Genomic DNA, 17,361 nt, shown 5'->3' with positions numbered 1-17,361 from the left:
AATGCCATCAGTTTAAAGGACTTTTCCTGGTTTCATGTATAAATTTCATATCAGTTTGAGGAAATTGTCCTGGTTTTGTGTACAGATGTCATCAGTTTAAAGGACTTTTCCTGGTTTTATGTATAAATTTCATATCAGTTTGAGGGAATTGTCCTGGTTTTATGTACAAATGTCATCAGTTTAAAGGACTTTTCCTGGTTTCATGTATAAATTTCATATCAGTTTGAGGGAATTGTCCTGGTTTTGTGTACAAATGTCATCAGTTTAAAGGACTTTTCCTAGTTTTGTGTATCAATTTCATATCAGTTTGAGGGAATTGTCCTGGTTTTGTGTACAAATGTCATCAGTTTAAAGGACTTTTCCTGGTTTTATGTAAAAATTTAATATTAGTTTGAGGGAATTGTCCAGGTTTTGTGTGTAGACATGTAATGAGTTTAAGGGACTTTTCCTGGTGTTATGTACAAAATTCAAATCATTTTAAAGGACTTTTTCCTAGTGTGCAAATTTCATGTCAGTTTGTTATTATTATGGATTTTTTAGTATGCCTGTAAGCTTCAAGTATAAATAAGACAGTGTCTATTCTATGTAATCTATGATCTTCACCATTAATTCTGGATGTGATGCAGGTCCTATCCAACAAATTAAGTTATTATGTAATTTCTGTCTAATGTCAGACGGGATATTAAAAATAAACATGAAGATGTTATTGAAGTCGTGCACAATGCAGTATCTAAAATTCAAAGCTGTAGGGTCAATGTCTTTCAACAAATCATGGGTTTAGTCAATGACATATGTGCCTCAGTGTATAAAATTGCTTAAAAAGCCAACAATAATCCTGCATGTGCCAAGGTTGTTCCAAATCTGTATTTCCTTCTTCCACCTTTTTCATGTAAAGTAACTAGCATTTTGTAGTTCTGATCATCAATCCATTTTTCTGTTCTTTCAAGTCTTGAACTTCACAGCGCATTTCATACCAAATTGGGGTTCCAGTCAGTGAGGTCCAAGTCAGCAAGTTTTCCATCACTCTGTCTTCCCATTTACCTTTCCAGCAATTCAAAATCAAGGGATGAAACAGATTGTAGTGTTAACTTAATGTGTGTGTGTGATTTGGATTTTTAAAGTAACTTTAACAATTTTTTAGTCATATCGCTATGATGTCTGCAATGTGGCAGTTTATAGTGATGTCTAGCACTGGGGCATCATGCCGCAGACATGCAGCATGATGTCCCACCCAGTCACATTATCCTGACACCAGGCTGACCAGTCCTAACACTAACCTCTTAATGCTGAGCGCCAAGCAAGGCAGCTGTTAGTACCATTATTGGAAGTCTTTAGTATGACTCGATCAGGGATCGAACCCATAACCTCCTGCATCCGAGGCAGATGCTTTTACCACTAGGCCACCAGAGTGGTCAGGATAATTTAATATTAACTCCTTTGAAAATTCCAAGAAAATTTAAATACAATTTTCCCAGAACTATGATATTTTTACCTTGTATACCTACATCCAGTTCTTGAAATTGCATCCAAGATTTGGTCTTCAGTCTTCAGTATCTGATATAGTATGTTTTATGACAGCATCCAAAAGTGTTAAGTTCGAAAAATGTCAAAATTGAATTGTACAAAAAATTAGGAAGCTAAATCCTTCCAGATAAAAATTTAATGAAGTATGACAATATAAAGATACAAAAACATGTAGATGTAAAATTTCTGTAATATATATATATATATATATATATATATATATATATATATATATATATATATATATATATATATAAATGCAATAAATAAATGCAACACATGTAAAATCCTCAAAATATGATTATAATTTCTTGTATAAACCACATTTCATTATGCTGAATTTTCTCAGGTGGTCAACGTTCACCGTTAGGGAGGTATGCACGAGTTGAGTACGTGTTTGATGTGTGATTAACACGATACTGCCTCATTTCCGATTTGTTACCTTTCACCTATTAATGGTCTGACGTTCGTAAGTTTGTTTGTGGAGTTTTTCATTCCACGTTTTTTGCCAAGTATGATGAACATTGTGATTTATTGCTCTATCTGCCCTTTCATGACCCTTTATGCCAATTTGACTAGACAGTATAACGATACTTTTCCAGACTGGATGAGAACATCATGTTTATCTAATATTTGGAATATTAATTGCTTGTCAGATTAAAAATTCTGCAATGTATTCAATGTGGAAAGGGAATCCAGCTATACATTATTTGTTTTTTCAATGGTTTCACTATACCGGTAGTTCAGAGTTATTTATGGCTGTAATTTCTGCAGTAAACAAATTGAGGCTTTATCCAATAATCAGTTATAGATCGTTCCATGAGGTGATGCAGCGGCAACTCCAAATTTGTGGTCATCTTTCAAACCATCTCTATACGGGAATGTTTGGCTATGATAGGAAGCTATGATATGATTGAATTTACTCTGAAAAGGAGAGGATTTGTCTAAGAATTTTTTATTTTGCAAAGGTCAAATATTATTTTGGCAGGTTTTGATAACCTTTTGGGAATGCAGAATTTTGCAGTAAGTCTAACATTATAGAACTGTTTCTAAGTGAGGATGAATTCATTTGACAAAAGTGGAGTAAATTTTAGTTTTACAAACTAAAGACAGAAAGATAAGCTACTTTTTGAAGACATTATGCTACCAGATTTCAAATAGGTAGCAATGTGTTTTTACTTGTGTTGGTTCTCTTAATTCAACACTGACATCATCTTCAAACATTGGAACAGCCTTACGTTAATACTTGACAAATAATTCACTTTCAGAAAAAAATTATATATCTGTTACTTTAATTCTAATTTTAACCTCCATCCATTGTATTGTACAAATGGGAAACACCCAATTCTACTTGCATGTCTTTGTTATAAATGTAGTGTTTGAAATCATTTATATATTTTCTGCAAACTTAAATATCTTCCTTGGGTTTTTTTGTGGGTCTCCCATTGCATCATCATGATGGGTTCCAGGACGTATATTCTGTAAATTCTCTAGTTCTTCTACACTTTAATTAGACGTTTTATGTTGGCTATACAATTTCCAGGAGAAAAAAAATGTATCATTGACAATTTAGAGATTTGTAAAAAGTACTTTCCCTCATTAATTTGCAAGTGACAGGGTCCATATATATTTACCACTACCTGATAAAGAGTACGAGACAGCAAGAGACTAAAATATTTTTTGTTTCCAGTAGCTGCAGCTGAGGTTCCGAGGATTATTCATATACAGTGGAGCCTCATTAATCCGGACTCCATTTATCTGGAAACCTTGCTATCCGGGCATAATTCAACGGGAATGGAATTCCTAAACGTTAATTTGCTCTGTTAATCAAGAAATCCGCGTTCCGGATCCAGAAATCAAAATCGGGGAACAAAGTGTAAAATTACTTTAAAACTTGTATCGACAATCCGGAAATAATCTGTCCAAAAATAAGAAAAATAGAAAAATCGTATATGAAAATACAGTCAGTCGGATAATACAGATTCACCTACGCAAATTTGGAGGTGTGCCAATGTATCAATCTCTGATTGTTAAAATTCTAGTGGTATGTTAAAGTTATCCATTAATCACGTGATCATGTGTGTGGAAAAACTAGGTAGCGTGACCATGTTGTAACCAGTGATTGTATAAACAATGTCTGTTTTAGCTAGTCGCCGACGGGGGTGTTAATAATTAAATAATCACACTGGGATCAAATTGTCCACGCTTTTTGACATAACATATGGTAAATAAATCAAGTGTGTTATTAAGCCTTTTTGTTGTTTACCAATTGCTGATAATTGACGTCCACATTTTATTCTGATATGAAGCCCTATACTGTCCACAGCTTAAATCAATTAACTGTATTTGTACAGCCATCAATTCATTAGCAACAATAACAGCTGTAAAATACGACTAATACAAATGACTGCATTTCATTAGTTTACTGTAACGTGAGATATCAGTTTGTATTCGTTGTACATTTTATATATATTATGGCAACACCATCAAGCAAGTGTAGACGAGTAGAGATACCGCCAGCATAAAAAAGATTTGCCAGCACAAAGATCACCCAAAAGCTACCGTTCAAGATATACACCACCATATTTTGGCTTATTCATCCTTAGTCATTGGCATGTCGACAGTTGCGGACATCATAAAAAAAACACGGGCAAATGATTTTCCATACAGACCTAACTCGCGCTCGCCACGCCAAATATCAACAAGTCGATGATGCCCGTCTTCTTGTGGTTCTCAGACATGTGGACCCACCACGCCGCCATCACCAATGAAACGCTAATTGCCAAGGCAAAGATACTCGGAGACCAACTCGGCATCACTGACTTTGCCTATTCTCGTGGTTGGCTACAAAATTCCAAGAATCAGCGGGGCATCAAAGGCAAATTGTATGAGGGAGAAGCAGAGAGTGTCAACATGAACAAAGTGTTCATTGTCTAAACTTATATTTACTGTACATGTATGTACAATCGCATGTTATAATAATATGAAATAAACACACGTCAGTAGAAGTATTCATTAATTTATTTCAACCATTATTGAATATACAGTACAATTACAGCTAGCATATACATGTACATGTATACGGTGTGATGACATCGTAAAATAAAAATGTGCATGATTCAATTATCCGGAAAGCTCGTTAATCCGTACATATTCACTGGGAATGAATGTGTCCGGATTAACGAGGCTCCACTGTATATGGATATTACTTTCTGGGCGTCTTAATGGCCACCTGCATGATGAATGGGGGAGGGGTACATGGCTAGCAGACATCCACCCACCCACCCTGCTGATCCAAAGTGTTTGCTTTCATTAGCCAGCAATTACAAGATATGTTAAAGTTTACTCTCCCATTTTAAAGTGTGGATAATCCTGTTTTAATACCAGTATAAACAAATGCCATTTAAAATTTCTGCTGTCTGTTTAATTCTGCAAATGTAGCCAAATAGTTGGGGAAAAAAACATAATCTGCCTTAATCTGTACAAAAATGTGTAAACACTCTGCAAAAGCACACCAAGGAAATGAACTTATATTAATGAGAATGTATTAGTCTGGACAAAAGTACAGGCAGAAAATTATATACTTTTAGAATAATATGCAGAACAATTTATTTCCTCGGCTTGAAAGCATATCCATTTGTTTTTATAGTGACTAGAAAAGTTTGTTTTCAAAATTTGGCTACATATAGTGACTGGTGCAGTGGAAACCAATAGAGAAACATTCAGAACCAGCCATCCACTCATTGAAAGGGATCAAATTTAATGGAAGACTTAATATATTTAATTTTCCTTTTGTATGTTTCTGAAAAATTTGTCCAACCTGAAGATTAAAAATGTATGACTTTGTATAGCTTGTTCCCTTTGATTTTTTTTATGGTTGTTTTTTCTAGAATGTAATTCAATACTTTCACATCTTAGTATCTTACCAGCTATAAAATAGCACCATAAATGAAACATACCTTGATGAAATTTCATGCATAGAGATTTTAGTGTCAAGTTTTTTCCATGAGTTTGCTACGATGTTGAATATTTACTAATAATGAAAATGTGAATTTAGAATTTGTACACCTTTTTTTTGGTATCTTACTCTAACATCCATACAAATTTGTCTAACATCTAAATTGTTTATATTCTTATATGCAACGACTTGTTCCCATACTAAATGCCTAAAGTTTATACCCTTTTATGCAAGGACTCCTATTCCCATACCAAATGCCTAAAGTTTATGCCCTTTTATACAAGGACTCCTGTTCCCATACCAAATGCCTAAAGTTTATGCCCTTTTATACAAGGACTCCTGTTCCCATACCAAATGCCTAAAGTTTATGCCCTTTTATACAAGGACTCCTGTTCCCATACCAAATGCCTAAAGTTTATACCCTTTTATACAAGGATTCCTGTTCCCATACCAAATGCTTAAAGTTTATACACAGAATTGCAAGGACTGATGTTTCCCTGTGCTATTATAAAGCTAAGTCAATATTTCTCTTTTTGTTTCATGAATTGGAGAGGAATCATTTTATCTTAGGGATGGTGTTCATTTATTGCAAGAGGCATGATCACAAATGACATCACCAAATGTGCTTAATGGAATCAAAGTAGGATCATACTAGGTCAGGCTAAATCAGGCCAATGATTTACAATGGATTACAACCCCATGATTGAATTTTAAGGTCATACTAGGCTCTGCTAAATCAGGCCAATGATTTACAACGGATTACAACCCCATGATTGAATTTTCTGAAAATTACCTTATTTAAAGATGAAGGGGCGTAATGTAATTATAGTGGATACAAATTGTATTTTGATATTCTTACCGTTTTCTACTTATTAATCAATGAAGATCATTTCTGCTCAGTACTTAGTTTGCATATAAATTGCTTCATCATAAAATATGGTTGTTTTAACATCTTGCAAAAAAAGTCAATCTGTTTGGAAAGCAATTTCATTGTATACCATATTTGACCAGAGGAACAACCAGGGCATTTAAGAATTAATATTTTGAGAAATGATTGTTTTATTTTCATTCATACATGACTGTTCTTCGCTGGAAAATCTACTGTACGTACTCGAGACCAACTGCAAACAGCATAGACTGATCTGCCATTGAACAATGTATCAATGGATCAGGGTCTTTTGTTGTTTGTTCTGCTGATTACTATTAACAAACTGCACAGACCCAAATCTGCAGTACATTATGCAGTGGCAGATCTGGGTTGATGCAGTTTTGAAATTGGACTCATAAGCATATATATATATATATATATATATATATATATATATATATATATATATATATATATATATATATATATATATATATATATATATATATATATATATTGTATCTCAAGTTTCTTTATTTTCACTATAATGATGGAATGATGCAAATAGCTTTTTTGAATTCTTGTGCTAATTGACTGATTTTTTTCCTTAAAGGATGTAAGAGCTCTTAAAGGCATAGGATCAGTAATTGGATTAAATATAATAATCCTAGTTGACCTTTTTGCCCTCAGCATATCATTAAAGTTAATCCAGTTCTAGTCTGTTTGAGACAAAATAAATGATCAATCTTCTGACGGTTTGCAGTTGAAGGAATTTGTGAATGATTGGGAAAATATTAATAGCCATATGTACTCGCTTATAAGGTGAAACCAACTGCACACTGCATAGACCCAGATCTGCCATTATATAATGCACTGGCAGATCTGGGTCTGTGCAGTTTGACAGGAATAATCAGTCAAACATACAACATAGGCCCTGATCTGCAGGTACATTATGCTATGGCAGATCAGGATTTTTGTTGTTGCAGTTTGACTTGACTTACAAGCGTGTATATATGGTGCATGAGCATCAAATAAATTCCCAAACTGTCCATTTTATACATGAAACAGCTGTATCCAAATGGACAATTATAGTTCAGTAAAATTTTAAAAGACTGGTTCAACTCATTCAGCCCCTATCCTGCCTGTAGGCGTGATGGGGTTGTACCCTACTTCTGAGCGCTGTAGTGTCAAGGTCGTTTAAGATACATTAAAATGGGTGGGCATGTATTACAGAAAAGCAGACAGATGTAGTTCAAGAATGAATGACTCCAGCTAATCTGGACTTTCTACTTGCATTACAAAAAATGCAGAAGGAGAAACCTAACTTTTGAGACTCAATTTGTGTACACCAAAAATTTGCCCATTGTCAGAATTGGATTTTGTGTCCAGATTTTAGACTTTTTGGCCTGTCATCTAAGGCAGACTAGTCTGAACTGCACACAGGTGAACCTTTGCAAAAAGTACATAAGTTGGGGATTGGGAATAAGAAATGGCCAGGAGATGAAAATGATGGGTCCAATAATCAGAAAAAAGAAAAAAAAGAACTCCAACTTTTACCCTTCTGCATATGCGCAAGCCAAATAGTCAGTGAAAAACAATGTTTATAGCATAAGAAGGCTCCAGGCCAAACAAAAATCTTTTGGAAACATGTTTTGGATGTATTCTGAATTAACCTCCAAAATGTGTTTCCTTCCCCATTTCAGGTACAAATGACAAAAATCTCTGCAGCAAACTGAGATAATTGTGCATCTGGTTTTACTTAGTGTCAGACTGTGATCAGGATTATTTTTAATTTTTCTTTCAGAACTGATTATAAAGTGAACAGGCTAACATTTAATTTCTTTCATTTCTTTTGTGTGATGAGTATAAATGAAGTGTAAGACAAATTTTTGGTGCAGTACTTTCAGTAGGGAGAATTTTGACAGGTACATAGTGGCAGCAGTATTTCTTCACACTGGCAATGATAAAAGTGATGGAAGCAGGAGCTGTGGGATACGTTCATTATTGATTTCTCCAATTTATTCATTCATATAAAGACAAAAATATTGGGATTAATCACGCTAATTGTTTCTGTTTTGGCCTGTACTTTTCAATGGTAATGCATTCATTAATGTCAAACTGTAAAACCAATAACAGTTTGACATACACAGTATCATTAGTCGCCATGAATGAATGTATGATTCATAATAATCCTAGAGAAGGTGTGTTGTTTTATGGCTATTATTTAATTCCATTGAGTTTACTGACTCTGAAAATAGCTTCTCAAGCAGATTTAAAGAATAATTTTGTGATGAAAATAGAAGAAAAACAATTATTTTTAGTTGTTTTCTTTAATCAATTGATTATTCTAATAGTTACTCTGTTTTTATATAGAAAATAAAAATCTTTTTTTATTGTTTTATTTCTGGCATGACCTGTCACATTGGCCAATATTTCTTGGATCAAGATCACTTTTAGTTTGAAAATGATAATATTGATCGCTGCTGGAGACCACTAACAGCTTTGCGGAGACAAAGTCCATTGGGGTTGATCACATTCTGGTTACCATATATACTCCCTTATGAGCGGAGTAAAACAACAAAGATCAAGATATTCTGAAGCATAATGTGCCTGCAGATCAGGGTCTGTTTATTTGTTTTACTGATTACTCCTAACAAACTTACACAGACACAGTTGTTGGTCTGTACAGTTTGCAGTTGGTCTCATCTCGTAATGAGTATATATAGCATGATGTCTTTATGTTTTTGGTATTGGATGGCACAACATTTTAATTAGTTCATTATTCAGCTATAAAGGTTTTTGACACAGTTTGAACATGATGTCATATTAGTCATGAAATTACGATGTTCTCTAGAGGTACTACCTCAAGCAAATGTGGTTATCAAATGTACATCTGAAAGCAAGGAGAGGCTAAAAATTCACTCGTAAAAATTCATTTTATGATTCAGCTGTATATTATTTCTTAAAGGTATTAAAATTCTCTGTTATCACTAAGAAATTATACACAACTAACGAAAATGAATTTTATGTGATGTTTTTTAAACGTCACTTTAAGAAACAATATTGATCTTTTTAATAATTTATTGAATGAATGACATGTTTCAAGCTGCTAGGACAAGATATGTAAATTTAAAAATAAGATTGATTTAGACTTAAAAAAACTATGAAAAAATACATGATGTATTTCATCTTTATTAATGATTTCTCCCAAATTAATAATTAGTTATATGGTAATACATGTTTAACTGATATATTTTATCTACAACTTGAACATGACTATGTGCATGAAAATGTAAGGCCTTCAAAGTTGGTTCATTTGCGTACAGACGAATCATTGCTCATATGTGATCATGTCTGCACTTGCCTGGTGATATCATTTCTTGCTCCATATATGATCTTAGAATCTAATGTGCTTGAAACACACAATGCTAACTCAGGACCTTTGGTACATACCTGCACAAATTTCAACTCAAATGTCCCACAAAAAACTATATCTGCCCTTGAATATTCATCTTCAAACATCTTATTTCAGTAACAATTAAACAAAACAGAACATCAAAATACATACTCAAGTGTGATATGTATATTTAATTTGTATTGTGTGATTGATCTTTGTCCATAATTGAGGGTAGGAGTTTAGGCTTACCTGACTAATGTCATTCTTTTAAAATATGTTTACTTGGATTTGTGTTCATGATATTAGTTTCTCGTTTGGAAATTCTATGGTTGACTTGATTTTTGTCAGGTTTGTTTGCTAAAATTTAAGTGAACAGACCTGACCTTGCTTAAAAATTAGATGGAAAAATGATCCACATCCAGGTAATCTTATTGTGTCTTTGTTTTTTATACAAGGTTCTGAAACAAATTTTAATATCAGTTTTTTGTGGAATCACTTGTATACGTAGTTGTGTTTAGATATAATTGAGAGGAATTACTGCTTTCACTTATTCATTAGAATTACAAAGAGCTCATTGCCATTTTGAACTAGAAATTTATTTTGAAATTATTGTGAATTCATTCAAAGACATTCTGGATTATATCATTGTGATGCATCAAGGCTTAGCACATCACCACATTCAAGGTTATTGGTACATCAGCACATTCAAGATTGGAATTCATTTGGAACAGTTTATACCTTTATGATGGAACGTTTAGGATCATTTGGGATTTAATTTACTGTAAGTTCATCTTAAATTTAAATTTTGTAACTTGGAGAATTAAATTATTTGTTGAACTTTTTACAAAACTTCTTAGTTTTCCTTTTTCTGTTTCTTAGTTTAAGACCATAGAGTTATAACAAAGTTTTACTGCTGAAATCATCTTCTTAATGGTCAGTCTCTTCGTTTTATCTCCCCATCACCAAAGGTCAGCCAATTTTCATCAAAGATTCATAAGCCATCATGGATCACTTCTGTTCTTTATCACTTATAAAACATCAAAAAACATCTTGTATTTGTCCTCAAACTCACCAGATTAAAACAAAAGGTTTAATCAACAGCTTGCTATGTACACATTAGCTGCTCTTTAGCAATTTGAATCCAGTTACTCAGTCATGCATCATTGCACTGGTTTTTGCTCTTGTGGAACATTTCTGGTCCGTAGTAAACTGGTTTTGGCTGGTTTCTCAAATGTATTGATAGAATGCATAAAAATGCTCCATTTGGTTTTTTTAATTCAATTTTTACATTTTTTTTAAAAAAATTCATTTTAACTATAAAATGGTTTGTGCATCAGACATCCTGTAAAACAGTATATTTTTCCTACTGCTGGTAGAACCACATATATGATTGTGGAATAAAATCTCTAGTATGCATGTGGCATTATCACATTTCTTTAGAACATTAAAAACTGTTCAGAATGTACTTGTATTGTCTGTAATTTTGTTTACTTTTTATTTTCAAGTGTACATACCAATAAGTTGCCAGTGGGTAAAAATAATAATTTTTCAAGTCTTAGATACCTCAAATTTGCCATAAAAAGAATTATGTACAATTTTAAAAATTTTCATGACAGGAAATATTATTTGTATTGTTAATTTGTATACAAATTAAAGAGTTCTATAGTAACCATTACAGTAACCAATATTTTAATATGGCCTCCACATTTATATATCATATTCTACAGGGTCTGTTCTACGATACATTCTTACAGGGGATTCGGCCAATGTGGGTTTGTGAGAAAGCTTGCCAGTAGCTTCTCAAGGGCCAGTGGTTCTTCCTGGGGTTTTCCCGGGTTCTTCTTCCACCATTAATACTGACCGCCATGCATAGCCTATCGTGTGCTGAAAAATGGCGTTAAACCCCACAACAACAACAACATTTTTACAGGCTTTGCACTTATCTAGATAAAATTGCACTGAAAATTCAACTGAATGCATGAATATTGTGCCTTATATTTTCAAGCCATTATTTCTTCATTAAATCCCTTCTGTAGAGTCATAAAATTCCATCCTTTTTTGTAAATAAAATTGCGGAATTCTTTTAGAAATCTAACAAATTTTATTTGTACCTATTTTAATACTTACTGGCAAAGAAAATTATAAACTTGTGACATTTGCAGATCAATCAGATTTTACATCCTGTAAAACAGATATTATTGATCAAAGAAGGAAAAATAGCAAGAATTACAAGGAAGTAACAGAACTAACTACTATAAAAAGATAGGTAATTAAGGTAATTAATTCATGACTATAAAAAGATCAAGTAGTTGTGTAATAAATGACTAATATAGAAAGATCAAGTAGTTAATGTAATTACTTATGACTATAAAAAGATAAAGTAGTCATGTAATTACTTCATGACCATTATAAAAAAATCAAGTAGTCATGTAATTACTACATAACTATAAAAAGATCAAGTAGTCATGTAATTACTTCATGACTATTAAAAAAAGATCAAGTAGTTAATGTAATTAATTCATGACTATAAAAAGATCAAGTAGTCATGTAATTACTTCATAACTATTATAAAAAGATCAAGTAGTGTAATTACGTCATGACCATAAAAAGATCTAGTAGTCATGTAATTACTTCATGACTACTTTAAAACGATCAAGTAGTTATATAATTGCTTCATGACTAAAAAGACAAAAGCCTGTTGTCAGCCGTAATTGGTGTTGGCACATGTGCCAAGTATTGTTTTTACCTCTTGTGCTCTTGGGGCATTTTGGGGTCCTTGTCTGACAGATTAGACCATTAAAGTACCTGTTAACAGTTATTAATCTGTTCCAGCGTGTGTCAATAATTTAGTAGTTAAAACATACTTCCAAGTTTCAACTGTGATTCAGTTTTCTAGAGTATTTTTAAGCATAAAAATGAATTTTGGGATCAAAATTTGTTTCTGTATTCAGAGTTGAGGGATTTTGGTTTTCTGGGAAGAAAAATGATGATATTAAAGAAAGAACAATTCAGGACTAGAAAAGAAATTTGGTCATGATACGATTCTAGTATCCTGAGGTTTTGGTTTTGAGGAGTTTCACTATATTAGCAGGAACATGTTTCACATGTGGGCATTGGTTGAGCAATTTTTTTAGACTTCGTTACTTATGTTAAAGAGACAGTATCATTTAGCCGAAATGTAACTGGACCTTAACATTGTTTGTGAAGATGCGGTATAGATCAACAAGAATGACCATAACATTTCATTCATACAAATTAAGGCATGGTCCACTTGACAAAAAGGTAGAGTGGCATGCAGAATCCTTTAAAATTCCTCCAAACCATGCAAGCAGTATGCATGTTTACCAGTTACTATGAGTAGACAATGCCTTCATGCGTTGAAATGTCAAACAGGTAGTTCACTCTTGTTCAATTTTAAATGTTCCTGGAAACAAGGTTACATATTGTGCACCTAAGAAATTTTTCAATTAAATTTATTTTCTGCTCTTTCTGACTGTGTATTCTTTATATATACATGTATTAAATTTGCACTGTTTGTTTGTTTGGGGTCTTTTTTATTTTTTCTATTTCAAGATATGCTATTTTAATGCAACATTGTATGTTGGACTTAACCTTGTCCAAAATCAAGTTTATTTTCTACTTGAACTGAATTATTTTATGGATCTTTTTTGTATTCTGTAAACAGCTAATACATAGCTAAAAAATATTCTCTGTGTGTGAGAGTTTAATGTCAGGATCATTATTAATAGAAGTAAACATGTTTATTTGGGTATGGGTATAGAATTTTGGTATTCCCCTTGTTTACCTGACATAGTTCAGGTTCTTTATTATCATTTTAATAACAGATTTCTAAAATTATAACTAAGATTTTTTGCTGTAAACATTATGATCCTTCTAGAAGGTTATTTTTGGTTGTTTTTTTTTTTTTACAAAATGCTAATTGTGACTTGCAGTAAAGTAGAAGACTATATAATCTTGTTGCTGGAAAAATATTTGTTTGTGCTTTAAGATCTAGCAGAATCAGTTTTGTTGTTACTACAGTAGAACCTGTCAGTCTTGAAAGACCACCCCTTCAGCCATAAAGTTGTTATTGTAGGGTTTAACGCCATTTTTCAGCACACAATAGGCTATACATGGCAGCCAGTATTAATGGTGGAGGAATAACCAGAGAAAACCCTGGAAAGAACCACCGACCCATGAGAACAGCCAAAATGTAATGGTCTCTCAAGACAGGTGGTCTCTCATGATAGACATGCACTGATGAAGTAATATATAGGCATTCACTGATGAAATAACTTATAGGCATACACTGATGAAGTAATATATAGGCATACACTGATCAAGTAATAATGTCTATTTATGTGTATAATGCTTGAAGAGTTCATTTCCTTCATGCATGTTGAAGACTCTCCACTGAGGAGGTTCATTCTCTCAGTATATTCACCCTGAGTAAAGCACATGCAAGACCATTTTGTGACACTGTTGTAAAGTTAAGTAGAAACGATACACAACACACACATTGTGACAAGTTGAAAGAAAATATCACTGTTCAAGGTTTTAGTAGCTTTTTCACTCCAACAAGGCTTATTTGGATCAAGAAATAGGTTTCATGCTGGATATTTTTGTGATTTTTTTTCTTTAACAATTCTAAAATTTGTTGTTACTGGTATGCCTCCCAGCTTTTCTTTAGTGGCTGACCATCCAAAATCTATGTTAGTGCTAGCAATGGCCAATCTTGCTAAAGGTGATAAAATCAGTAAGATGGTATTCAATATCCATTTTAAAACAATTTATCTGGCAATGAAAACATTCAAATTTTGTGGTAGAAAGCTGCAGTTGCAATATAAATTTGTTGACTGTCACTAGTTTAGCATATTGTAAAGGTAAAAGTCGCACCTACAGCAACCAGCACCAAGGGACCTGGCTGATGCAACACCAGTCTGACAGTCTTAAGGTTGATTAGAACATCCATGGTCTCTTTTGCAATACTGTTGACAATATTTTGTTTGTTACAGGTGTGGTATCACTCCAACTGCTCTAGTAAGGGTCATGGCTGTTACAACACCAATTTGACCGACCATGGAGGCTGTTGTATCTGGTACAATGAACCACAGGTTTGTATAAGCAGCATAAAAATAGTACAACCAGCCAGTACATGACTTTGTCATAATACATGTATATCTGAGTGTAGGCAAGGCAGTTGACATCTATGTTCACCAGTCATTCAAGTGGTGAAGTTCAAATGTGGTACTTGCCTAACACAGTGTATAATCCACTGGAATCATAGCCTGTTCTCTTCCAGTGTAGTGATATTATGCCAGCATCAGGCATTGATGTTGACTTAGTTTTGCAATTTCTGCAAAAAATACTTGTTAAATTGCATGACTTCTGTGCAGTACTCTCACAGTCAGTAGCATTTTTATACATTCACAGGTAAAAAGTATTTCCATAAAATTTATGCTGCGTGTTTTGTCACAAGTTGAAGCAACTTACTTAGGACTATTTTATTAATTTGAAGAAAAAAAGTATTATTTTCCTAAATTCTATCAAACCTTTTTATGAAGCCATTAGCTAAGATTACATTCCTAATTCATGTAAGTAGAGATATGATGCATCCATTAACACCGAGTACATTCTTAATTCATGTAAGTAGAGATATGATGCATCCATTAACTTGGAGTACATTCTTAATTCATGTAGGTAGAGATATGATGCATCCATTAACTTGGAGTACATTCCTAATTCATGTAAGTAGAGATATGATGCATCCATTAACACAGAGTACATTCCTAATTCATGTAAGTAGAGATATGATGCATCCATTAACTTGGAGTACATTCCTAATTCATGTAGGTAGATATATGATGCATCCATTAACTCAGAGTACATTCCTAATTCATGTAGGTAGAGATATGATGCATCCATTAACTTGGAGTACATTCCTAATTGATGTAGGTAGAGATATGATGCATCCATTAACTTGGAGTACATTCTTAATTCATGTAAGTAGAGATATGATGCATCCATTAACTTGGAGTACATTCATAATCCGTGTAAGTAGAGATATGATCCATCAATTAACTCAGAGTACATTCCTAATTTGTGTAAGTAGAGATATGATGCATCCATTAACACAGAGTACATTCATAATCCGTGTAAGTAGAGATATGATCCATCAATTAACTCAGAGTACATTCCTAATTGATGTAGGTAGAGATATGATGCATCCATTAACTTGGAGTACATTCTTAATTCATGTAAGTAGAGATATGATGCATCCATTAACTCAGAGTACATTCCTAATTCATGTTAGTAGAGATATGATGCATCCATTAACACAGAGTACATTCCTAATTCATGTAAGTAGAGATATGATGCATCCATTAACTCAGAGTACATTCCTAATTCATGTAAGTAGATATATGATGCATCCATTAACTCAGAGTACATTCCTAATCCGTGTAAGTAGAGATATGATGCATCCATTACCTCAGAGTACATTCCTAATTGATGTAGGTGGAGATATGATGCATCCATTAACTCAGAGTACATTCCTAAGCCATGTAAGTAGAGATATGATGCATCCATTACCTCAGAGTACATTCCTAATTCATGTAAGTAGATATATGATGCATCCATTAACTCAGAGTACATTCCTAATTCATGTAAGTAGAGATATGATGCATCCATTACCTCAGAGTACATTCCTAATTGATGTAGGTAGAGATATGATGCATCCATTAACTCAGAGTACATTCCTAAGCCATGTAAGTAGAGATATGATGCATCCATTACCTCAGAGTACATTCCTAATTGATGTAGGTAGAGATATGATGCATCCATTAACTCAGAGTACATTCTTAATTCATGTAAGTAGAGATATGATGCATCCATTAACTCAGAGTACATTCCTAATTCATGTAGGTAGAGATATGATGCATCCATTAACTTGGAGTACATTCTTAATTCATGTAAGTAGAGATATGATGCTTCCATTAACTCAGAGTACATTCCTAATTCATGTACGTAGACATATGATGCATCCATTAACTTGGAGTACATTCTTAATTCATGTAGGTAGAGATATGATGCATCCATTACCTCAGAGTACATTCCTAATTCATGTAAGTAGAGATATTATGCATCCATTAACTCAGAGTACATTCCTAATTCATGTAAGTAGAGATATTATGCATCCATTAACTTGGAGTACATTCTTAATTCATGTAGGTAGATATATGATGCATCCATTACCTCAGAGTATATTCCTAATTCATGTAGGTAGATATATGATGCATCCATTAACTTGGAGTACATTCCTAATCTGTGTAGGTAGAGATATGATGCATCCATTAACTTGGAGCACATTCCTAATTCACGTAGGTATAGATATGATGCATCCATTAGCTCAGAGTAACATTCCTAATTCATGTAAGTAGAGATATTATGCATCCATTAACACAGAGTACATTCGTAATTCATATAAGTATAGATATGATGCATCCATTAACTTGGAGTACATTCTTAATTCATGTAGGTAGAGATATGATGTATCCATTAGCTCAGAGTACATTCCTAATTCATGTAAGTAGATATGTGATGCATCCATTAACT

General features: G+C 33.3%; 1 protein-coding gene across 1 annotated transcript in view; it reads left to right on the top strand.

Annotated features, from left to right (window-relative positions):
- Positions 1-17,361, top strand: part of LOC149780279 (ATP-dependent RNA helicase DDX1-like) — a 339,496-nt gene that overhangs the window by 304,992 nt on the left and 17,143 nt on the right. The window contains exon 26 of the mRNA XM_089937077.1: positions 14,763-14,861. Coding sequence (XP_089793203.1) covers positions 14,763-14,861 — 99 coding nt within the window. The remainder of the gene's footprint in view (positions 1-14,762; positions 14,862-17,361) is intronic.

Source organism: Sinohyriopsis cumingii, chromosome 16 (assembly GCF_028554795.1).
Source record: "Sinohyriopsis cumingii isolate HCF-2022 chromosome 16, ASM2855479v2, whole genome shotgun sequence".
In the NCBI taxonomy this organism is placed as follows: domain Eukaryota; kingdom Metazoa; phylum Mollusca; class Bivalvia; order Unionida; family Unionidae; genus Sinohyriopsis; species Sinohyriopsis cumingii.
Note: the sequence above shows the minus strand (reverse complement) of the source record. Positions and strands in the feature narration are given on the sequence as shown.